The sequence below is a fragment of the Tyto alba genome, unplaced genomic scaffold, assembly GCF_018691265.1.
Source record: "Tyto alba isolate M040663 unplaced genomic scaffold, T.alba_DEE_v4.0 Super-Scaffold_10, whole genome shotgun sequence".
In the NCBI taxonomy this organism is placed as follows: Eukaryota; Metazoa; Chordata; class Aves; order Strigiformes; family Tytonidae; genus Tyto; species Tyto alba.
In genome coordinates, this window is record NW_024881262.1 from 3,254,438 (window position 1) to 3,280,808 (window position 26,371).

A 26,371-nucleotide genomic window follows, 5' to 3' on the forward strand; every position below is an offset into this window, starting at 1 on the left:
TCACACCTGGGGAATTCATAGCAGTGACCACTCCTGTGAAGATTTATCAACTCCCTGCCACCTCTGCCCACTGACCGGAGATTTTCCATGTGCAAAAGTCTTTTATAACATCCTGAACTTCAGCGTTTGACCTCTATTTTGAAGTGTCTTTTTCCTACTCAGTTACCCAGTACATTTAAAGATTTTGCAAACAAATAGGTGTTTGTGTCACAGGACAAAATAGATCATTTTAAGCAATTATCCTACACTTACCAGTTCCTTTATCTCTGTTGTAGCTACACATAATATTTTGAGGTCTATTGGAATAGCAAGACTATTATTTTTTTCTCCTCTATTGAACTGCTGAGCACTGAAGAAAACTGCCTGTGTCCAGTCAAAATGCTGTCAAATTACAGATGAGTTTTGTTTCAACTTCCGGTTTTGCTTCTATGAAAAAAAATAAGATGAATTCAAACTATTTCAATTTCTTTTCCCAGACAGGCTTGCTCTGCTATCAAGTGTCCTTCAGTTTGCATCACAGCTGTAATGGTCATTCTCAAAAAGTGTGTTTCTGTGTCTCAATCTTAGAATAAGATGTTTTATTGCAACACAGATGCTCAGCTGATAAATTAAAGAAAGAGTCTTATCCTCAGTATAGAAGAGTCTTCTAACCAGGAGTACATGGCTGTACCATTTCTACAAAGCAGTTCAGAAATTCAGAAAAATAATAATCATATGTTTTTGGCACAGTAAATAAGAATCAAATTCAGACTGCAAAGCTGTAATTATTAGAGATTAACAGCCTCTATAATATGGCAACAGCTTATCTTCTTTTCTACCTCCCCTCAATATGTAAAGAATTGAAAGTCTGTTTTTCAAACTTAACTTTTCGAAAAGAGAATGTGCACTGAACTCTGGAGGACACCACTGCAATCAGTTTTTACCATGGGATGGTCATCACCTCAAAACCAAACTAAAGCCTTGCAGTGTTGAGGAAGATGAAATAATCACAGAGCATGACTATATCCAGATTTTAAAACTGCATTATTTCTCTAAAGAGAAGTCATATATTAAAATGGGACTAATTTAAGGTTGGACTAATAAATACAAGAATTATTTTAAAGGCTCATGTTTATAATAGATACTCAAAATATTTTGAAAACAAAATGTAGTTTCCACAGTGAAAGAATTAGTGGAACAAGTTTTTGTATACCACCACTCAATTTCAACGGCAGATAAAATATACACAGCAACTGCTCAACCTCTGACATGTTAACACAGCTTTCCACAGGTACTAAAAAAAACTTTTCCTATTTTTTCACTTGGAACAATTAAAAATAACAAATCTTCAAGACCCTCATGACTAATAGAGACCTAACCACTAATAACACCACAGATTCTTCTCCATATTCTAGACTGTCTATCTTGACTTCTCCATTCCCAACATTTGGCTCTCATAAATTTTGTTGATGAACAGCTGTAATCTTCAAATAACAAATTTTCAGTGAGACCTCTTGCTCTTTTTCAGTTGGTGAAGTATCATGTTCCCTTCAAGTATTCTTATCTTTTTGCTAAAGAAATCTCCATCTTTTCTTTAAGATGGATAACTTTGTTAACTGGGCTCTCTCTCACAGTTTACATGTGTTTCATGGCCTGTTTTCCTATATTAGCATGCATTAGTTCAACAGTCTTTGAACAAGTTCCCACAGAGAGAGACTGCTGTCCACCCAAGGCGTTCCCTGACATTATAAATAATTGTCATTCCAGTCATCTTCTGTCAGCCAAACAAGGACTGAAAACACCATCTGGGAGAATCACAAGAGGACAGGCTATTAGTCCTGGGTATCCTAACAAAAAGCAGAAATGGATTTGATACAGCTCACAACACTGCAGTTCTTACCCTCTTTTTGATCTTTCTCATCTCATTCTTTACATACTTGCACATGTTAAATCTTTTCTTTTTTGGTCTCAAAGTTATGTTTCCATTCCATCTAGATGAACGCCTTGCAACTAAAGTTTGGAGAACTTTAATCTGCAGTGGGAAAGGCAGCAGTCGCATCAAGATTGCAACCAGGGAGTGATAAATTCTTCAGCCAAGCTAAATCTACAATTTTTACTGTATTGGCAATTTAAAAAAATTATGAATTTCACTTTTAGGGCAGTTTTAAGCAACCTTTGTGAAGTCAGAGCAAAAAGTTACTCCAAACTCCCCCATCTGCTCCTTTGTTAAATTCCATCCGCACTGACATGACAAGGATTATAGGCTAACCCTCCCCTACAGTCAAATCACAAACAAGTTGTATACCTATAAGCAATGAAAGAAAAACATCACTGATCTTAAACATATACACATGTAAGAACAGGTTTCATTTTAGAGATGACCTCTCTTAGCAATTAATAAACCTCCATTAAATATACTTCCAGGGTATGAAACATTTAAGGTTATTATCTACTTTCAAGTTAAAAAGAACAGCAACATTTTGGAGCCTCCTACTATTTACGCATGTAGTGTGACCAAACATGCAGAATGTTTCTCCCCACATTTAATTCATTCAAGGAGTATGTATGCAAATTTCTTGTCCAGAAAAAAAGAGGAATTGCTAACTCTGATGAAATACAGACAGAGTTCTGGCTAGTGCTTTGCAACCTTCCCTTTTCATGTTCCAAAACCATCTAAATCCAGACTGTCAAATTCAGAGATTGGAATTAACTTTTCGAGACAGGATACGAGGATTTAAAGCCTGTACTTAAAAAGCTGTATATAAAATAACAAACCTCAAGATCCATAGAATGAGTAATTACTACTAAATTCTCTCACACAGTAGAAACTGACACAGCACTTTTATCTTCTCTAACTAGCTGGAAATCCCAATTCCATTTTAATGAACAACGATCTTGTTTCATGCACAAATAGTAAGTATTAACTCCCACAATAGCTAACAAGCATTTCATTTAAGCAGTTAAACATTTCAACCTCGTTTCTTGGAAAAATTAAGAGAAATGAAGTAGGTCTGGTGAAGCCAGCACAAGATATATTTATACTGAAGATAATCACTGTGCTGAAGTGCTAATTTTAAATAGCTTCTTTGCATATTGCTAGCATTTGGCTGTTGTAAGATGGAGACCCACACAGGCTAACTTTACACATCTTCATTCTGTCTCAAGGAGTGCTGCAACAGTTACCCCAGAGATGGTACTCAAGCTCGTTCAAACAAGCTGGCACATACCATACGCACAGCGGTGACAGTCGCCAGACTGTCATCACCTGATACAATTGTGCATTCTATTACAATATTTCTCCTCTTCTTAAGAAACATTTAAACTAAGTGTTAAAATAAGTGTTAAATCCATTATAGCCTCAGGCTTCTGTACAAGTGCTCTTTTTCCTGATTAAGAGCTCACATGGCAAAGCACGAGTTGGCTCTCTGCAAATCTTGACGTACATTATTAAGGTGCACCGCAATTAGAAGAGACATACTGAGAGCCAAGACTTTACAATTGTACTCCTACATCACCTCTCAGTCCAGCATGGGAATACCCAGTAAAATGAAATGCACAGAAATATATTAAGAGCCTGTGCATCTTGCTCACAGCCATCTTTCCTTTTTCACTTTTGTCCCAAACCACAGAGAGCTCTTCTATCTAGAGCTTTGGAAACAACACACCTGGAAGCAAAAGAGACTGATGAAGAAAACTCAGAAGTTTCTCTTTACAACTGCCCCCCCAACACAAATATTTTTGTGTTGGCACTGCTTCTGTCTGGGCTGGGAGTGGCTTTCATTAGAAGGTCCTGAAGCTGTCCAGCTGCAGGAGCAGTGCTGCCCATGATTATTCCACACACACACAAATGCACAACAGAGCTCACTTCCATAAGTCAGTTGAGTGTGCGGGTCCCTCTCGATCCTTGTTTCAACCTTTGTTTTCAGGCTGAAACAGGTAAGAGTATCTTTATTGGAATGAATCAAGAAATTAATTAAATTCTTTTGGGTTTGTATATAAAAGAAGGGGAAAAGACTTGTTCCACTTTTATTTTTTTAAAACTTTCCCTCGGATCTCATTTTGGACTAATGAGATGTTTAGTTTCTATTCCTTGGTAAATTAAGAAGTCAAGATCTTTTAACGCTGTGACTAGTGTCCCACAACACTATAAATTCTGCTAATGAAAGAGGAAGACAGATAAGCATCACCAGGTACGTATGCAAGGTATGCACCAGGCAGTTAAGCCCATCCTTATTTTGGTCCCTTTGGAATTCGGCTGTAATTTAAAATAACTCTGCTCTTTTCAAGTTCATGCAAATAAGAGATCATTGATATGTTTACTAATTCCAAGTGGTTCAAATGGTCTCAAATTTTGAAAATGATCACATTTGAAATAGCAAGGTCACACAACAGGGACAGGTCTAGGCAACATTGGGCCCGTATCTCCTACTGAAGTACAGGGAATGCTGGTAACTCCCAAAGCAGCCTGGGATCCTTCTCAAATTTACCAACCTAATGCACCACAGCTAGAGAAGGAAAACTGCAGAGCACCTGTGGAGAGCTGCCAGTGCCATACCACTGCTAGAGCTCCCTCCAGGCATCTGTGCACCTGCGTGTGCCCCCCTGAATTCGAGGCCGGAGCTTTCAAAACCCAGCTGCAGAGAGGTGCTCACCCAAGCTCCTGAAGCACATTGGTGGGAACTGTGCTCCCCAGGACACAGGCTTCTGCAGAGACACATTCATAAAAAAACAGCTTGCCTGGAGTGTTTTGACTTCTTCCTATAAAGACAGTTTCATGGCAGGCTCTTGAACTTTGACATTTGAATAAGTTCTTGAGTCTTATGGCTTAATGACTGAAATAGAGAAGGCACTAGTAAATGCATTTTGAAACTGTTTATTGGGAAATCTAGATTCTCTGCCAGCACAGGGTTTGGGCATTAGCTCATTCCTACCACTAATTACTTCTCCCTACAAAACATTTACATATTAACTTCCTCAGGGCACTCATCTCTTTTTTTTTTAAGAATGTCACTAATTCTTACTGCTCAAAAATAATGCCTGTGGGTTCTTTCCAGTGGTGGGGAGTTGTTTAATCTATAAGCTTTAGGCAGCAGTAAGATCCCTGTTCAGCTGGGGTACACACACACTTTCTGCATTTGGTTTATTCGATTTCCTTTCCTCGTGTGGCTATACAGAGGCATGGTAAAACACAGACACCCCACTCCTATTTTAATTAATTTAATTTCCTTTTATTGTTCCAAACTTATCCTTATTCACCTTGAAACAACCCTCACTGCTAAGGGCAATTTTCTCGAGATACAGCACTTTAATTCAAGAAAGATCAGGCGGTCTTAAATGTTTTATTAACATAACTTTGAAAGTCAAAACCAAAACCACTTAACTAGATCTTCTGGGGCAATTTCATGAAAATAATATAAAACCCCTCATGATCCCTAATTTAACTTTTCTTTCCTTATTTAAATCAGAAAACACTACCCATACTCACTTCCAGCCTCCACATTGCTGCTGTGCTCACATCCCCAGCCTCTTAGAAGCTGGTCTCCTGGATCAAAAGCTTGCAGAACATTTTAGTCTTCCAGGGCATATATTTAACTCTCAACACCAGAAAATTAGAGAGAAGAAAGAGTACTGCCTCAGGAACCCATGCTGCAACACCTGCAGCAGTTAAACTGCAAGCAATTGATTGCTTGCAGTGACTCTCCTTTATGTTGCTCAAGAGAGGACAAATTATGCCAAGTTTTCAAGTCTTGCCATTAGCTCCCTACACAGAAAGACTCTTGCTGGCAAAGAAAGGGAACACCAAGTTCCCTTTCCAGAGAAGCAGGTAAGCACAGATTATGTTCAGCTTCTCGCCCTGCACAGTACGGCAGAGATGGGCTGGAAGCTCTGGGGGTTAATTCGGTTAATTCAGTTAATTGATTATGGACTTGGGTCTCCTCAAACTGCCAGGCAGACCCCCTCTGGCTCCAGAAATGACTGATGATGAAGTGCCAGACTCCCAGGTCACATGTGTGATGAGTTCATGGCATCCGCAGCGAGTTTCAGCTATCAAATCCCAGCCACCAAGACTGGGAGTTCACTTAACTAGAAACCAGCTGTGCTCTTACCCTTGTCACATCCAACAGAGCTGGCCAGTGACCAGCCATGGCTAACAGCTTGACCATCTCACATTCATGCCTTGCTATTTACATCATGTTTTAAACCAAACATTCTGTTTCACAACAAAATACTGAAAGAATTCATTTAAAAGGTGACGAACAGCAGCACAGTGCTTGCCCCAGGTTCAGATCAGGGTTTATCACAGGTAATATTATGTTGGCAAGAAAGACAACTGCTAAGATCCACGGTACCGATGTGAAATAAGCTTTGATGCTGCTGGGTCTTAGGTGACATTACTTTCTTGATAACCACATTAAGGAAAGAAACTGAAGACTGTAAAACCCAGCAGGTAGGTGATGGTGTTACATGAAATAATGGAAGGCACTCAGTTAATGATGCCGGTCTCTGACAGAGAGAAAAAAGGAGCAGTTGCACCCGGGAGAGAAGGAGAAGGGACTATAAAGTTCTATTTTCAGTTGTGTTACCGACTTGTATCAGATCAGCCAAGGGACATCAGTAGAAATTTAAGCCAGTAAAATGATCCGAAAACACCTGTTCACAGAGGTATAATATGTTTTCATGACACATTTTTTAAATACTTTGTGTTAGAAGCTGAGTGAGGTCAACTTAAAGCCACTGTGACAGACAAAATGCCAAGTTTTCAATTTCTCTCTAAAAAAAAAAAATCTCAATTAAACAGTGTTTGTCACTGAAATTGTATTTAGCTTGCCTATCAATTGGGAGTGCTGGGAAACTCAGTAACAAAACATTCCAGTAAAAAGATCTCTCTTCACTGTAATAGGCTTGAGGTTACAGCCTTTCATATTAGTCATCAACATGATTTTCATCTTCCTTCACAGTCAGGTTTTTCCTTAATAAGACGCACAACCCGCATGCCAAAAAAGCTTTTAAAACCTACATTTGAAACAACCTAATTCCAGTAGGCAGCTGGATACACTTTCTTTTGGCTCTTCTGCCATGGCATCATAATGTTGTTTATAGTTTATTAAAAGCAGCTATCTCAATAGCCAGTCTTGAAAGTTTACATGAACACTTTAGAATATACAAACTCCAACTCATGCAATTTAAAAGTCTGGAGTGCAAAACCCAGCACATCCCAAGAGATACTCTAATTTACTCAAGAGTATTTTTCCAGTCATCACATGCAGACCTGCAACATAAACCAGTATGTAGCTATTGTCCATGCTGCTATACGACACTACCAGGCAGACTAGCACTGCTCTTCACAAGGAGGCAGGTAAGTTAGATAAAAGTTGCTTTTGTAGAAAACCACGTTATTTAAAAATACAACTAATAACAAAATTTGTATCTCAAAGCCTGAGAATATAATCTATCACCTTAATAAAATATCCAATTAAAATCACAACAGAAACAGCACATATTTGTGTCTGAAGAGAAATAAGTTACTGAACTGGAATTATCAGGTGCCATCTGCTAGAGAGGCACGAAGACACAGCCTTTGAGCAGATTTAGATGAGGACCAGTACTCTAGCAAAGAATACCTCAGATGATAGCATGTTCTTCTAAGCAGGAAAAGATGTGGGTTTTTTGTAATAATCTTATCATCATTCTCTTTAACCAGGTGGTGTGTTATCTTGACCAGGTAGAATTACGTCCACTTCTTGTCTGTCCTGCTCTAATGCAAGTTATAGCTGGAATCTGAGGAGACAGTACCTGACCTCATCATGGACAATGTGGCCACTGAGTCCAGGTCTCAGGAAGAGATATTTGATAAAAGGACCTCCATCACAAAACCGACCTTAAGAGTCCCAGAAGTGTCTCTCAAATCAACTCACCCTCCAGGGGCTTAAAATGTTGCATACAATTAGCTCCAGATGCAAATAATTCAATAACTTCTAACAAATGTAGATACATTATTTGGCCTCTTAGTTTTTTGTTCTGCTTTTATTTTCTTTACATTATTTTATTTATATTATCTTTATGATATCCACACAGAAACAGGAAAGAAAAATATATTGCTAACGAAAAAACTGATAATGAATACCAATCTCCTTTTCAGAAAGGATACAAAATAGAAATAATGTGCATCAGTATATCAGAATACATCATTGCTAAAATAAATACTAAAGCAAAAAAAGAAATCAGGTTGATGATTTAAATGTTTGTCAATTCAAACCATCAGAGGAAGTGCTTATTTAAAGCACTGATTGAAATAATTCCATCCTGGAGGCAGGAGATTGCTCCTGCCCTCAAAGTTAAAAATAATATCACCATTAACCTCAGCAACAATTTTCTAATTGCCAAAGATTACAAATCTTTTATGCAACGTTCATCCACAGAGAATTCAATCACTCTACTTCGCCTTCCAAAACCACTACTGTAACAGTAGTTGTAAAGCAAGTCCCTTTTAAAAAAAAAGTCAAACTTATGTATCTTAAATGAAAGCATAAAACATTTTGCAAAATGAAAAAGTCTGTCATACCGATCTCTTTGTAAATTAATGCAGCACCTCACATTACTATATATGCATGAAACATGTATGAAGAGGGGCTGCTTGGAGCTCTTCTCTGACATATCGGTGCCAGTTGGCACTGTGAAACAGGCAGCTGGTCCCACATTTTGTTCTCTAAGTCCTGAGCAATAAAGACTGTCGATACGTGCCAGCAAACCAGCGACCATCAGTAGAAACAAAGAGGGCAAAGTTTAGTTTTCAGAGCATCCAGAGTTACAAAACTGTTAGTGCTCTTTCAAGAGCCATAAAGAAACGCTGCCAAAATGCACACTCATGCTCTCTGTTTCTCTCAAACATGCACAGAGAGAGATAAAACAGTATTCATCCTAAACCACAGAAATAACCCTTACACATACATCTCTTGGGTTTTGGATCTCAGGCAGCATATAAACAAGGGTACACTGAAACTGAGAGTAGTTTTCCTATGGCTGCCTGGTGATCTTGCTAGCAGTCTGTTATTGAATACATCCAGTCTTACAGCAATCTAAAATTAAGGCAAGGTACAATGCAAAAAACACACAGTATTCTCCCTTTTCTCCTCTACTCACATTCTTGTCTTCAAGTCCCAAGCTTCACTTCTTGTCTCCCTCACCCCCTTCCTTTGTTGGACTATCTGTCCTTTGTTATTCCAGTAAGAACACTGGATGCTTTCAATTGCATGGCCAGAAAAGGTAGCAACCGATTTTTTTTAAGCAGTTAGGAAAAAAAAAAATGGACTTTCCTTGTTATGGTTCAGAGTTAACTGCATCTCCAAGTACGCAGTGCAAGGCCGCTCACCTTTGGCTCTCTCCAGTGGGAACCCCAGCAGCATCCTGCCCACAGCCAAGGGAGCTTAGTCCTCCCATCAGCAGCTGTGATCAGGTGTGCTGAACATCATGACCCCACTATCAGGTGATCATTATCATAGGCCTTTCACAACAAGAATCTCATTTCATCTCCATTTTAGGAGCACATGAGTTACAACACAGCCATCGACATGTGCTGTAATCCTACATATGACTTTGGTCACTTTGGCATCTCCCAGTTAATGCCACTTCGGGGAAATGAAATTGTCTCCCAGCATTGCTGCTTCTCTCCTCCTTGTGAACTAGAGACTGTTTTTATCTACTCTGCAGTTACTTTCCTACTTCTCCCTGTGTGATTTCCCTTTTCTTCCATACCAGTAAACGGCCAGACTTAGGATGATCAGGAGCAAACATATAATGAATATACTAGTTTTGTTCAGTGGGATCATCCAGACTCTTGTCCAACTTCCCTGCTTCTCAGCAGAAATAAACCCACTGTAGCCACATCACATATATTTCAGATTAAAAAAGTATTAAAAGCACTTCTACATTCTACACAGTGTCCTATACAGCTCTAAAAAGACTCAAGTAATAAACGAAATTAAAAAAAAGCTAGAAAAAAAATAGAAAAACCCCATTGACACTCAAATGCTGGAAAGTAGATGAAAGCTTGGGGGTATAAGCATTAAGAAAACTAAGGAGACAAGCATGTTTCGTCCTCCCCTTCCTCCTACTCCCACACCAAGTTTCCATTCCTGAAGCACACAGCCTTAGACAGACGTTTTATTTCATGCTGATCACAGTCAGGTATTTCAATACCTCAGCTTCAGTGTATGTTTGGAGGAAACATACATTTTAAGGAAAGTGGAGGCAAGTCTGTGGTGCAGTCCACACGTAGACTACCTGCAAATAAATCATGTTCTCATTTAAAAAGCAAGTTTAAAGAAGTGCAAGCGAGCTGTGGCACACCAGAGAACTATATTGTGGACAACGCACTTTCACTTGTCAGAGAAATGTTTCATGTCCTGCAGCAGTTTTCTATCTGGTAGAGAACAAAAAAGTAAAGAGATTTATTACATTAAAAAGCATATTGATTGAAAGCAGTACTGTATGACAGTTTCAGCTATTATAAGAGAATTTAATAAAATCAAATGTTTACCCCTGGAGGGGATTTTGGAAAAAAAAAAAATAAGCAAGCCTTTTCAACATTAATGACTGATAAAATTTGCAAGGGATAACATTTTAGCGCAGAAAGTAAATGCAAATAAATGTTCATTTCTCCAGGGGACCTTTGAGGTTTGCTGACATGACGTGCTATGGATAATTGCATTGTGGTTTAGTAGTTAAAACACGTACTTTGATTGTCTGGCTGGAGATGTCAGCTGCTTGCACAGCTGTGAATCAGGCAAGGTCGGAGATGATGAGAGCCTGCGATGTTTCAGCATCATAACCAATTTGCATCAGCAGGATTGGTACTCTGTACTGCCACGCAGCTCTCAGAAGTTCGTTATGGCACCGAACCAAAAGCACGCCGCTTCTTCCTGTCCCCTTGTCCACTTTGCTTGTCAGGCAACAACTCAGACTGTGCTCTCCCCGGAGCCCGAGCCCCTGCCCCAGCTCAGTGCCATATGCAACCACCCAACACAGCTACTCCTCTGGAACAACTTTTCTACGAGAGTAGAAAGGTAGGTAGATTTTGACATTCATATTATTTTATGGCCTGCAAATTACTCTAGACTTGAAAACCTAGTCTTAAAAGAAGATTTGTTATTGCTTGAATGGGATCAAAATAGTTCAGTTGTATCAGATCAAGAACAGCTTTGACATCTAAATATCAGACCTTCTGGCATAAATGGGCAGTTATTTAAACTACAGTTTACACACTCACCACTCTCTTCCACTTACCCTGACTCAAGTATTTATTAGTATTGTGGCATCTGAAAACCTATTTTCATGTAAACTGCAATGAAATTTACATTTTTTTAAAGCTATGCTGCTTTCAAATGAAATCTCCACATTTGGCAGTAAGTTTTAAACTGATCTAATAAAAACATTACCTGAAGTGTTTAACACTAGCTAAACAATGGGAGTAAAAGCACACAAAGAGCCCACAAGAAATAAATTCTCCAACTTGTTGCAACTACTGATTCTGCATACAACTCACAATGGCCCCAAGATCACGCTGTCTGTATGTACATCTCTGTCAGGGATGGAAACTTCCTTTTGGACTTGCCTTATCCGTTATCTTTGCTGTCTATTACCTTCAGGGTGAAATGAAACTCTACAGGGCTAATAAAGACAAAAGGGTCATTAAATCTTTATGACCTTCTTTACATGGAAGAGCTCTTGAGCTGGCCACGAGGCAGAGAAACTGGTCTAGCCAGCTGGACTGGTATCCAGTAACAGTCACTGAACAGTGATGGTAAGATGAGCCTGACCCCAGCACTGCTGTACAACTCCTGTGCCTGCTTGGCTCCCAGCACACCCCAGGACCTACCTGGTGCAAAGACCCAAGGGCTGGCATGGGCACCCAGAGCACAGCGTGTCGAGGGAGAGCATCCCCGCAATGGATGAAGGTGTAAGGCTCTTGGGATGCTCAGGTACAGAAGCATGGTCACAAAATTGCCTGGACAGCATGGGAGGAGGCTTGCTTTGTGGGGACACTGAGTAGGGAAGATGGTCGTAGGGTCCAAAGGGTGCGTGAGTTCACTTAAACTTTAAGGTTTTCACAAATATTACGGTGAAGAAGTGGAGCTAGAGGCATATGAGTTTCTGTGCATAATTACAGCAGCTGCTACCCTTCAATTAGTTTCAGGAACTCTCCTTTCAAGGGCATTGATTCAAACCAAAGGGCACTACAGGAGGAGTATGTAAGTATTTTGTTCCTTTTTCTGGATCTATCAGTAGCTACGCTGTGCTTAAAGTGAAGAGCAAGCCCTGAAACTTGAGACCCAAGAAACCTCAGTGCCAGGTATCTCTGGATTGCCTTTCTGGGTCACAAAACCTGATCAATCTCTTGCATGACCATCTCCGAAGAGATCAGCATGTTCAAAGGCTCCTGGGGATGGGGGAAAGGTGCAGCACTGCCCATGGTTTCACTTCTGTGAAGGCAATACTTATGTGCCGAGGAAGCATCCTAGACGGCCAGGTGAAGGGAGACAGGGCTGAAGGGTCTTGAGAGCAAGGGAAAATCAATTTAGAGGTGCCAGATCCAGTACATGGGAACCCAGCAACTAGTACGGGGCCTTCCTAGAGGGCCAAGACTGCTGTAGAAAACTGCAGCCATTGGCAAAAACTAGACAGCAGCAAAACAAAGCAGCCATATTCCAGGAGCGTATTCAAACATTGAAACTGCCAGAAGCCAAAACAGTTTTAAGGGACAATTTACACCATAAATATTTGGATCTCTAACAACAGGGAGAAAAGGAGCAATACTACTCTGGTCCAAAAGAACTACTGAAAGCATGACACTCAAGACAAAGCTAGAGCAAACTGCTCTTTTAACTAACCCCACATGACAGAAGAATCCAAATTTTCTTTCTCTTGCACTATTAAATACAAAAACGTCCAAGTTCCTGACCTGCAGAACAGAATTGCTCAAAATCCTACTGCCCCAAAACTGTATTTAAATCGGTTATTGTCCAGGCTGGACACTAAGTTAAGCAGGACTAGCTCACAAGTCTTCGTCATTGCCTACGTTGTGCTGCTGATACTGCTCACCACACAAGTCAGCACATTTTTAAGCAATTTAAGATGTCGTGCATTTCTAAGCCTCGATCCGTCTTTAGAGTTTGCTTATGTATCTAAGGACGTGGTCCCAGCAGTGCTGCTGCAGAGTATCAAGTTAAAAAGCTTCAGGCACGCTATCAACTGCGGTCTGAACATTCCAGTTTGGTATAACTGTGAAATATCCTCCCCATCTACAGCGATGGATAAGCTGCTGAGCAGCGACCACGCAGGAAGAGCATGCACACAAACACTTCCTATGGAGTAGTCCCAGTTACTCAAGTTCACAGAGAAACTTAAATGACTTTCATAATCTGAAAGCATCTAAGAACCAAAATTGATTTAATTAAACCAGTGGCGATGAGTTGGCTGCCTGTGTGCCCGAACATGGAAGCACCGATCCAAGCTAAGCTGGCAGAATGCATTTAAAATTAATTGACTTTCTGATTTTTATAAAAATTGAAAAACTCAATTCTACACCCAATGATACAGCTGTGAATGGAAGCGATAAGGGTGCCTATTTCCAATTACATATTTTTACACCATTTTAATCAATTTTAAGTCACAGTTTTGTACAGCAAATGAGCATATAGTGTAGACCTAAAAATTAAATAAGCGTGGTTTTGTAGGGTGAAAATCATAAGCCTGTAACATGACATCCAAGAATCAAAACTTGCATAAACTAAACAAAATGACAGAAATGTTCCTATATATCATTTTGGCTTGTATTTTAGGCCACTTGTATGGAATTTATAAGCAGATTTGAGATTTGTACATCAACATGACCTCACCTATGTAAATATTTATTCAAACATTTAGGCACTTTGCAGAGGACTCTAGATTAGTAACTGAAGGAAATGACTATAAAAGGAAAACCATCCCCTCAGTTTCTTTTTAAAAATGGCAAAGCCTCAAAGACTTCATCTTACAACTAGGCTGTAACATCCATAAAAGCTCAAAACTGCTGTTTTATCTATTCTTATATTTTAAAAAAATCTCAAGCCATTAATCCTTAATGGCCTTCACACAAACGTATAACAGATAAATCTTCATCACGAAGTTTGCTTAAGTATTTCAGTACCAGAGGAATGGGTTTTGAATTAGAATTAGCAGATCCAGATAAATTTAGAAAAAAAACAAAATCATCAGCTACCTCTTTCAACACAGCATGAACACCTTCTGCTATTAGGATCAGAAACTAAGAAAAAAGAAAAATTCCCAGGATGACCAAACTAAAAATATTAGCTCATTAGTTCATGTTTGGTAGAAGGCAAACATTATCTTCCAACTGTCAACTATCATCTCCAATCAAACAGAATAAATTTCCCCCATCAATGTCTGAAAAGATCCTCATCATAACAGAACAGCCTAAACCCCTAAACCCAGGTGTGTTCAGGTCATCAGTTTGTGAAGGAGTTAAAAATCATGTTTACTGGTATGAAGACTAGTGTACAGACACTGTGTCCTATTTTGACAGTATGACTTACAGCTGCTCTGCTGATACCCTCACGTGTTTGGCAAATTTATGCTAGTTTACCCATTTGCCTTCACTGAGGACTAAGTCATCTCCTATTCGTTAGAGGAGGAGAATATGCACATGAGCTATTACCACGGCACCCAGCATTTCAGAAGTTCCCTTCCCAACCTCACCTTGTGGCAACTTGTTTGTTGTGGTGGGCCTGAAGAGGACACCGCACCCCGGTGAATTAGGGAGGAATTAATCATGCTTTCAAGTACCTGTATTTTAAATGCACAGCAGGGTCATTTAAACACAGCTGGCACAGTGCCCTCTTCTCCACGCCTTACCTCAGCATTCATGTTTCCATAGTCTCAGACAATGCCAGTAAGGACTCTCACCATTATCTTCTGACCTTTCCTTTCTTTTTTTGACTTTGTAAGTTAATCAGTAACCAGAGACTTCTGCCAACAGTTCATGCTACTGATTTCAAGGTCCTGTGGCGCACAAGGCATTACGTGATTCTGTATGTGGTTACAAACATTAGCCATTTATACAGTAAATTCCCTCCTTTCACATTGAAGCTCCCCAATCTTTCCCTATGCTATGAATAAAAATAAAAATGCGTATTTCACATACTGCAACACTGTATCAGCAACTCTACAAATCAACTGTATCATGCAAAATGCTCATATCCACACCTGCAGATCCTAAGGAACAAGCCTTGCCACGTTCCTATTTAAGGAGGCTAAGAGAAGTGAAAAGAGCAAGACATTTTTTTGAGACAGTTACTGAGCTTTAATTTCCCACTGTCGTTATCCACATCAGTTTATGACTGCAAACAAGCACAAGCAGCATATAAGGTACTATCTCCTACTATAATTATTTTTAAAGTCTTCACCTCATGGGGTTAGGAAAAAACAATGATATGCAACATAGCCATAATCATCAAACTGCAGATGGTAGCTGAGCTACTTTGTTCCTAATACTAAGACCTCATTAAACTGAGTGTTTAAACCTTAAATATTTGAGAAAAGAACCCTTTAGTAAATGGTAGTTAAAATAGTTAAATCATTCTGATTAAGCATCCATCCTTTCCCTTGCTCAGCTTTCCAGCTGATTGTTATTTAATAATTTATGTAGTATGCCACTTCTCAATCTTCCAGTCTAGACAGCCCCAAAACTTGTAAAGGAAAAAGGGAAGGGGGGGAGAAGCACTCAAGCCATCTTCGAGCCTTATAAAGAAGCTGATGACAGAACAGACAAATACTTTCTTCTCTTAATTTCTGATTCTAAGTTAGATCACCTTGAAGACTCCTTTGGCCAAAGTCATTCAGTGAGACAACAGGCAGAAACTCTTCTTCATTCTTTCTAAGTCTACGTCTTTGCCCTCTACCTGTTCTGCATTATTATTCAGTCTTCAAGAAACAAATTAAACTTTTTATAAAAGGAAGACTGCACTACACACCATGTATCAAGTTTTATCTCTGAAATATTATTGTCTTTAACAAGTAATTGCAACAGCACACCAGATTCTTAGCTGTAACACAGAATTAATAATTATTTTTGCTTATTGCTTTCTCATCAAGCCAGCAACAAATTTAAGTAAATGGCTGCCAAGCTCTTTAGGCTAAAAATGCAAGATGGAAGAGGAAATGACATAACAGAAAAGTAGAATTTATGCAAACTGTTGGCAATATTTAAGCAAAACTCAGAAGTCTTCATAAATTAGCACTACACAGTAATTCATATTACTTGAATCATGCTTCAATATCCTTCCACTTCAACATGATGTGGCAGGAAGTAATTAATGGAGACACACTCCCTTGTATATAGATGGAAATAATTTATCTAGCATCTCATTTGTGGTATTGTCTCTTTGGAAAAACAATTTTTCCCCATAAAGAACAGTTTGCTTCACATGTAACTCCAGAGATTAGCAGTTCTTTGTTCTTTAAATACCCATAAAGAAATGTAATGGGAGCCTATACGGAAAACTTAGTCTTCACAAAGACTTTGCTATATATGTAAGTAAGGTGTACCACAGAGTCATTTATCTGTTAAAAAAAAAAAAAAAAAAAAGACATCCAAATTCAGAGACCTGAAATTTAGTATTATGTACTACAGATTAAATAAGAGAATTACCTTTTGCTATTTCTTCTCCCTCCCCTTTTTTCTACTCAAAACTACAAAACCTGCTAAGATTAAAACCTATTTTTTCGTAATTTATTTTTTGTTGTATGCACAGCACACAGTTCATGCTCTTTTGATCAATTTTACATAAAATCTAAAGCTAGAAACTAGTTATGTCTTCAGTAATTAGACACAACTTTTGTGGGAATAAAGGCCACTAAGAACACCTGGGGACTTCATTAGAAAGATAAGTAAGAGATACTAGATATATTTTTAAAATATTAACTTCAGTAAGGTTTGGAAAGAAATCTGCCAAACCTTTCAAATTGACAGGCATTTCATTTAAAAGCATCACACTTTGCCATTGAATCAATTAGAGCAAGCTCTGAAGAATGAGAATACAAAAGATAAATGAGCTTTCCACAGATCCAGTATTACCATTAATATATCCTATGGATGTAATTCCAAGCTCCACAACAAAACAAACAAAATATATATATAGGGCACATGCTTGTCATTTAGCTATTTCTGTGTTCCTGTTGGATTAATACACTAAGTTTGCAATCAAGTGCAGGGCAGGAAACATATACGATATAAAATTAATGAGAGAGACAAGATCCTCCTTTCACAATGCCAAAGTCTAAGCGCGTATATCAGTTCTATCCTAACAATCTTGGAATATTTGTTTAAAAACATGACACACATATTCCTGCAAACGTCCTTCGGCTGATCAGTTCAGACAAGGAAAAGTATCAGTTTAAACACCGGGGAAGAAGTCAGAAGACAGAGCATAAGCACCTTCCATCCAGAGTCTTAGAAAACAAAAGATCCAGATGTACCAAATACACTGACCAGAGCCAATATTTATTCAGGAGAGCATCTGCACCAGTTTGTGATAAATATGTATCTATTTTTACCTATATTCCTCAAAGGCCAAGCAATAGTGAACTGGCACAAGTACGCCAGTAAGAGTTGGCACAGCTGTGCCTCAATTGAAATCTGACATAAGAAGGAAAACAGGGTTCAATCACAACCAGGATTTTTTATGAAGCCAACAATTTTCCATATCTAAAGTGTTTGCATTAATTTGAAGGGGGCAAAATGCCAGACGCTGCAAGACACACAACTAACTCCCTTTACAACTCTGCAGGCAGCTGAAGAGCAGCTTTTTTATTATGTGCCTAAGGCCTGGATTTTTCGGGCAGCACTTACAGGTTTAGAGGGACAGCAGCTGCCATCCCTGTGCTCCATTAGTGGCTGGTCACTGCCATTGCTTTTCTAGGTAGGACTTTGACTACTTGAACTGTGAAAGCAGGTGGAGGAACACCCAAGCTCTCTGGCTGCCTTACCCCTCCCTCAGCAGGAGCACTTACATGAAAAACTTCAACGTGTTTCTCCAGCTTTCATCATCCCAGCCAAACCCGTAAGGTTTGAGATCCTCACGTGTTTGGTGTGATCATATCCAACATAATAATGGTTGCTACAGCTAATTTGTCACACAAGGACAAATTCTTTGTCCTCTTCCAGTTATGAAACGTGTGCTTTGTGCTATACAAAAAGCTACATGGCAGCACTACAATCCTAAAGAGGAAGCTATAGTTTCAACATTTGTCACCAGTAATAAATGAAGCATCCCATCAAGCTGTAATACTAATTACATAGCACAACCTGAAGGAACATCCTGCTTAAAAAAGTTAAGAGGTTAAACAGCAGAAAGTTTCAAAATGACAGTTTTCTTGGCTTTCCACTAGGGAGGGGACAAGTATGACAGCACAGTTGCAATGACTTAAAAACTACATGCAATTCACAACCATGATATTCATTTTCAGTGACTTGCTGGTCCTCACTTGAGAGTGAGTTACTGCGAAGACACATTTTGCACACACCAGCTTTAAGGCTGCACACACGCCTGCCTTTAAGATGACTCCTCTTTATCCACTGCCGATGAGCCCAGCTCCTGACAGGAGGGGGAGACCAGCCCTGTGCCAAAATCAGATCACACCACGCTTCGCTGTAACAAAAGATGACTCCAGGGAGTTTGTGCTCATCATCGTTATTCCATGCACGTAAGAGCCACCTCCAATAGCTTTTACTTCAGCTAAACCTTTACTACTGCAAAGGGCAGTGGGGGTATAAACACATTTATACCACGCCGATCACAGAAGAGGTAAGAAGAGGGAAAGGGAATGGAGTATCTCTCAATCCCCATTTAGCGACTCTCTCCCCTTTACTCCAAGAAGCAAGGAAACACACACACACACATGCCCCAACAATGCCTCAAGATAACCACACAACCCTGGTGGGCGAGAACACATCCGTTCCTTGCCCTAAAGCCACACTCCCCCCCACCCCCACCCCCCTTATTATTTTTTTTTTTTTTTTCCCAGCTGAGCACTTGCCTCTCCTCCATGCCCATCAAATATCCCGAAGATGGAGGGGTGAGTCTTGTTCACCAGGTCAGTGATTACTTCGAACCTGTCCTCCATGTGATCCCTCCGGCCTTGAATGGAGTAGACAGCCACGTTGTGGCTCTTGAACTCCCAGGTCTTGGAGAACTCTGCGTCCAGCACGTCTAGCCCCCCGAGCCTGTCATTCTGCATGATTTCGGCCACCTTGCCCTTCACCATCTTCACCGCATCCCTGCTGGACTTAACAATGGTTTTCACCTCATCCGTGTGGAAGAAATAACTCCACAGGGCCAGGCTGATGCACAGCAAGAACAGGGTCTCCGGTCTAAGCAAGAAGTAACGCATGATCCGACCCAGCAGAGACAGCAAAGTCATTGTATCCTCTATCATTTATTATCGAGACCGTGTATCCCCACACCATGCAACGCGCACCCCGGCGGCGGGGATGGCTCCGAGCCGAGGCGGCGAGTCAGTGCATGCTCGGCCGAGGCACAGCCAGCGGGCGGGCAGCGCCGAGCCCCGCTCCCCGCCGCTCCCTCCTCCCGGCGGCGGCCTCGGGGGGGGCCGGGCGGCGGCCACCGGCGCGTCCCGGCTCCGCGGCTCTCCGTCCCTCCCGCGGGGGAGCGGGCCGGGCCCGGCGCGGCTCGGCGAGGAAGGCTCCGCCGGTGCCGCAACCCGCCCCCCCCACCCCCCCCTCTTCCCCTCCCTCCAAAAAACCCCGGGCGGCCGCGGCCCCCCCCCCCCCCTTTCTCCCCCAGAGCCCGCCGCGGTGCGCCCTTAGGCCGCTGCTCCGCCTCCGGGCCCCGCGGGAGGCCTCGGCGCTCCGCCGCTCTCGCAGCTCGCCGTGTCGCGGAGCCGGCGGCCGGCCGCAGCGAAGAGGTGCGTGGCAGGGCCGCCCGCGGGTACCTGTCTCCCGTGTCCCCCCCCCCACGCCTTGCGCCGGCCCATCCCCCGGGGCGGAGCGCCGCCGCCTCCTCGCCCGGCCCCCGCCGCTCGACTACAAGCCCCGGCGGCCTTTGCGAGGGGGGGGGCGCCGGGGAGCGCTGGCAGGGGCGGCGCGAAGGCTTCTGGGACTCGTAGTCCCGCCGCAGCCGCGCTCGGCCGCGTTTCAGCAGCCGCGGTGACCCCCATCAGCACCCCGGCTGCTGCTGCTGGAAACCCCGGGGCAGCTAAGAAACGGCACAGCGTAGGGTTTTTTTTTTCTGCAGGATAATCTTACAAGGCTGTCGGGTGGTCTCTAGTTACATTCGCAGGGGAAGGGGAACCAAAGTAGGAATTCTCAATTATTAAACTGTCAGTAGAGTTTGCCTAGACAACATTTTAATGGCACACACCCACCAAACCCCTCCCCGACACTCAAAACGTGTATTCCCTTTCTCTGACCCATTCCTGCAAGGGGTCCTTTTCCTGCTCGCTGACAAAATGATACGCTGCGACTGTGTGAGCAGAAGTTTGCTGAAATACAATCGATTCAGCCTAGTGCCCGAGATGCAAATGAGCTGGAGTGGTTGGCAGCCAGCTGGCAGGCTGGGGGGGTCTGAACACTGTCAAAATTCCTCACCCAACCTCAGAGCATAAGACAGCTGATCGAACAGTCAAGTACGTAAGAGTGGTGTTGAAAATGAATTAGCAAACCACAAAACCAGTCTGACATTTTGAGTGAAAAATATAAGAAACTGCCTTTCAGCAAAGCCTGAGTGTTGAGGTATGTGCCTGCTGAGTCTTCCAGAAACTCCCACTTCCTTAGGACTTTTGATAACATCAAAGTCATACATAAACCTACACAAGCTACTGTTTTGCCAGTTTTTTCAAAGATCAGCTTGAGTAAATTACATAAACCCAAACCTGCTTAACCCAAAGTTAACGATTTAAGCCTTTTTATGTCTGATTCTTTCATCCAGCTCTGAGAAGCAGGGCAGTTAATGACGTATGTTGTATGTAATGATGATACTGCTTTAAATCTTAGAGTTCTGTAACTATTAGTATCTCAAAGCACTGTCCAAAGTTGTACATTTCACGCCTGAAGAAACTCTTACCTTTATCTTCCCATGTCACTAACCACTTGAGTTGGGCCACGGGCTCATCACCTGAAAGGCCAAAATAAGCACCTGTGAGTTGGGTGATAAGGTAACAACACAGACTTGAGAGCACCTGTAGGTCATGATGCTGAGTGAATAGTTAACCTAACGAGTACTTCCAGGACACATGAGACTGAATGTGACAAAGGGAGGCTGAAATAAATTGCACCAATGAAATAATATTTTTGCTACTACAAACTTTTAAGTAGTTGGGTCAGACTACATCCCCGTTTTGTGAATAGAGCTTTTCTAGCAAAACTTCTCAGTTTAAACAAAGCCTCAGTTTTGTTCTGTCTAAACTGTCTTAGCGTGGCTGGGAGACTTGCATTACAACACAGATCCCTCAGCAGTCAATTGGTCTTTGTATCTGTGCCCTTAGAGAGCTAATTTCTCCTCCCTGGCTTTTTGGTGTATTTGCTGCAGCAACTCCCCTTTGAGTTGCTCATTGTACTGGCTGGAAGCCGATGTGGCCACGAAGCCACATCGAAAACTGGCTCTGTAATGATTGTGTTTGTTTTCAATAATAACTGTATTGTGGCTTCTTTTAATTTTATGTTTAATGAAAGACAAAATAAATCTAAAAATGTGGAGAATACCGCTCGCTACTGCCAACTAATTATTTATTTAATCACCATTTTAATGAAACATAAATGTGTATGTACTGTCAAGGAACAGTGACTTGTATGAAAGTTGTGTTCCACTGATGGCAACTGGATTTCAGACTCTGGGGTTGCAAAGTGAAATAAAGTGGTTTCAAACCAGAGAGCGCCCAAATCACTCTTCCAGTCACCCCTCATTGTTATTTCAGTTGCTGAGGACTTGTGTCAGCTTTCCCCAAAGAAGAACAGGATCCCCGCTGTGCTAAATGCCCACAGAAGCAGAAGATGCTCCACACTACCTTGGAGCAGTCCATTAGCAAAATAATTATTGTTGCCTATCTCTCACTGCATTATACTTATTTTATACCGCAAGAGAGCTTGAGTTGGTTCCAAAAGCATCTCGGCTGTGAAAATATGATCTGAAATGCTCTGCAGCTGCAGAGTGTCTAAAGCTTTGTGTTTGGAATGGCAGATGAAACAACAGGGTACAGGCAAAGTCTTGTTCTGCTGAACACATGCAATTGTATCAAATGTCATTGTGATAGGGCCATCTCAAAGTAATCCATGTAAATATTCAGCCCTTGAAATGGAACTGTCCACTAATTAAATGCTAAAACCAGATATTAAGTACAAGTTCTACACAAATGTACCATGAAGTGCAAAATTCAAAGCAACATTGGGACAGCCCCGTGGTCTGATCCAGAGTCCACTTGCAAGTTTCATTTTGCATTCCATGGCTGAGTCCTGCACCACTTACTCTAGAAAATCTCCCCAGTGGAGAGACAGAACTTCGAGATCTAAACACATTCTTTTAAACACTGAAAATCAGTAATGAAAATTTCATAAATACTTGGCATGACAGTTGCCATTAACGTTTCATTTTGGTTTTGTTGTGGGGGGAACAATGACTTTTGTTCATTTGTGAAAGGAATGAAAATCCATCACTGAGTCAGCTTCACAAATAAACTTAGTAATACACACGACATAATGAGCGGAATCTGTGGAAAAAACATTTCTTGCTCAACAGCTCCTCCTACTGTTTGCACGTAGCATGAAGCTATCGAGGCATCATTTGTTTTCAGGCCTTGGCTACAGAAACAAATAACCTGCTAATATAAACATGTATTCACCGTCCATTCAGCGTTATAATACACGGGAATTGCGTATATGTTGCCTGATATGGGTTAAAATGGGAAGTCATTTCGGGTCCAAGAGAAAAAAGCAACATGCAACGTTCATTCATAGGCGATTTTCATGGTATCCCAAATTAAAATACACAATAAGATACTGGAGAAAGCACTCACTCTCGACTAGTCTGCACAATACCAACACTGTTAGCGTTATAATTTCCTGGTTATGATAGAAAAACAATGGTTTTGATTGTAAGAAGCCTCATTTTGTAAAGATACTTACAAGGAAAGGTTAAATAATAGTAACACTAAAAAAGAAAATTATTTCATTTACTCTAGTTTCAAACTGAATTTACTATCATTTTACCCTGGAGATGAACAGTGAAGATACAATACTGAATGTGTCATTGGCTTTACTGGATGATTTCACTAACATGAAGCCTTTAGTTTGATGGAAATTTTATTGTAAAAATACCATCAAAATCCATACAATGTCTATTTATATTACTCTCTGGGATGCTAAAATTTGGACTATGCTTCTGTTATTATTTACTGTATTCTTCTGCCTGTTTGAAAAGTCTTCTCAGGATTTTCAGGTTCAAACAGTGTTATTAGCATAAACCAGAAGTACACACTACTGTAGCTTACTCCAGGTTAGTCCTTTCACTGCAGGTCAGACACTGAAACTTCTATCAAAACACTCCCAAGAAGCCTACAGAGCTATCTCCCATTTCTTCTGTTAATATAGAAAATCATAATACAAAAATTAGTATCAATGAGAACTATAAAACTAGCTTTTTGCATCTCAGGAATAAAACTGCAATGCAGCAAAATACTTTTTTCTTTTCAGATGTGTTGAAGAAACAAATTTTAGAATATTCAGGATGACAGGCAGCTCTCCAGAGGAATAACAGTATAGCAATATCACAAATTGCTTTCTACTATAGTATTGATAACAGGTAAATAAAGTTTAGGTTTTCTGCCAATGATTTTTATCTTTACTTTTGATCTCAGTTGATATAATCAACACTTTCTAATATTGCTTCCAGAATTTTATGTTGCAGCCAATGCTAGGCATTGCAGGTAAATTCTGCCTTCTCACTGGTAAACCCAGGAGAAATCTTATTATAGGAATTTTGCTCATCTTGCATGTCTTTTGAAGAGGAACATTTGCAGATATGGAATGAAAATAGGAATTTCCCACATTTCCATGATTTTCAATTTCCATTCCTCATTATAGTACATCTTTGTGTGTGAAGTCTGATCTTTGTTTATGTCCTGGCAAGATAAACTGACCTTAGTGTCACTAAGAGTCACAGGATGCGGGAAGATTTCTGGAAAATGGAGAGTCATGCTTTAGCAACATCTTTTATTTAAACACAGGATTCTGCTATGGAATAGCATGCACCAACCCACAAGACTGAGGCAGTGTATCACTGGGCAGCTGAAGCACATCCTGGGTATCCTGGGAAGGTTAAATGTATGCAGGTACCTGTATTCAGACCGATAACATGAGAATGGGAATCCCAGATGTGGTTTACTAATGTTGGGGTATATGATTTCTGATTATAAGTAAATAATTTGGTATAAGTTATACCCAAAGCTAACATTAGTTCAAGAAAACAAATATCAACCCCCCTACCACTGCAATTTCCCAGGTAAACTAAGGAGTGTTGCTTATTAGCGTTTACACATTCTTATTTACTTTTAATACCAGACCCAAACTATCCTGTGATATACACTATCAAGAAAAGATGCCAATACTCATTTTAAGGAGAAATTTAACCAGGGCTGTATTTCAGAAGGAAATTCTGGAGTCTATCAACTCACAGAACCTTGAATTAATATAATTCTAGAATTGCAAAAAAAAATGGCTCTTGAAGTGTGAAACATTATTCTAACAGTGAGCTCACATGCTGATGTAAAGACAATCTGCAACTGGCATAAGGAAGTGGGATGGAAAGAAGCTGATAGGAATATGATGTCATTCTGGTCTCAGTAGTTATACAGTTACCAGGTGATCTAAATATATAAAAGGTTCACAAAGAAGCTACAGTACTGACAGTGACAATGAAAGGCGAATGAAAAGCTGATTCTCTGTTCCCACTGAAGTCAGTGGGAGTTTTTGCCTTGGACCTTGGTGGGAGCATGATCCCAAAATTCTGGTTCCGAGTTCACCTCTCAAGGTTACAACATACTCTTGGAAATTCTCACTGATTTATTCTGAGGTTTCCCTGGTTAGGCCCTCTGTATCATAATTATTCAAAACACAGTTTTTCCTGTCAGTTTGCAGAGATGAACTCAATGAGAATTGGAGCATGACTGAAATATCACCAAAAAAGCCCGGCAGATAAAGACAAAGATGATCCTGACTGCCAAAGCTGCTATATAAAGTATTCTTTCATTTAAATAGCAGCATAACTTTGCATCACTACTGAGTGAAGATATATTTGAAAATGTTTACAAAGTATTTGCTGGTGAATTAATGCATCACAAACTTACTACTTTTATGAAGAACTCTAAAACATGCAAGGAAAATATAAGTAGAAGCTAAGCAATTTAGAAACATTTTGAATTAGCTACAAACTGGTAGCATTCTTATTACATCTTTCTCAGATTTGAACACAAATTGATAAAAATCAACAACAAAGCAATCTTAATTTTCTTCTTCATTAATTTTTACTCTGTTTAGCAGATGTTTCTTGTCTTTGTTGTAGACTATTTAACTTGCATTATACAAGAGACTACAAATTTGATTTATACTTTTTAATTCCTTGCATTTTTACTTCTTTCAGGTACATTTGAATGCAAAACATTATGGGCTGCATTCTGGACTTGATCATGACACGGTCAGCCATGCCAGACTTGTACCAAAACTGAGATGAGAGGGGAACTGAGGTTACAGGTGCCTTTTTTTGTGACTTCCTCTAAAACTAGAATTAACTGTGGACTCAGCTGACTGCACCATCCCAAGCTGCACTCAGTTCCATGACTCTTCAAGAGGTTGTTTACAGCCACAATGAATTTCAAAGGTGCAGCAGCAATCCAACTCTGACACCTTCCCTTGACCATACTTCTAATACACCCCAAAAAGTAAAGCCTTCTAAAAGGCACGATAGAGATAACTCAGCTCTGGGCTACTTGAGATTTCCTTGAGCAAGCCAGGTAAATTGGTTTTCTGACTGCTTTATGGTCCCTGAATGGCACGAAGCAGGCAGCCTGTGTTCCTTTTGTCTCTGGGAATATGTGATTGATTCTCACACACTGCTTCATTTTCATATGCAGCCTCAGGGACAGGCTCCTTTTACTCAGTTCAAAAGGCTCACTTATTTTCCCAGATTTTGGTGATGGGGATAGAGAGATATTCAAACAAGAATGGTGAAAGAATTTTTTTACTGAGGTATGGAGAATTTATTAAGACTTTTCCCATTTTTTAAATTACAGTGTTCGTATTCACGCCTAGAGTTTGAAATGTGCTTGAAAT

At 40.5% G+C, this 26,371-nt stretch overlaps 1 protein-coding gene across 1 annotated transcript in view; it reads right to left on the bottom strand.

The window, feature by feature from the left end:
• The window catches only part of PPM1L (protein phosphatase, Mg2+/Mn2+ dependent 1L), a 109,441-nt gene extending 89,679 nt beyond the window's left edge, over positions 1-19,762 (bottom strand). Inside the window, exon 1 of the mRNA XM_033005637.2 lies at positions 19,072-19,762. Coding sequence (XP_032861528.1) covers positions 19,072-19,470 — 399 coding nt within the window. The 5' untranslated portion in view covers positions 19,471-19,762. The remainder of the gene's footprint in view (positions 1-19,071) is intronic.
• Between the last annotated feature and the right edge of the window lie 6,609 nt (positions 19,763-26,371).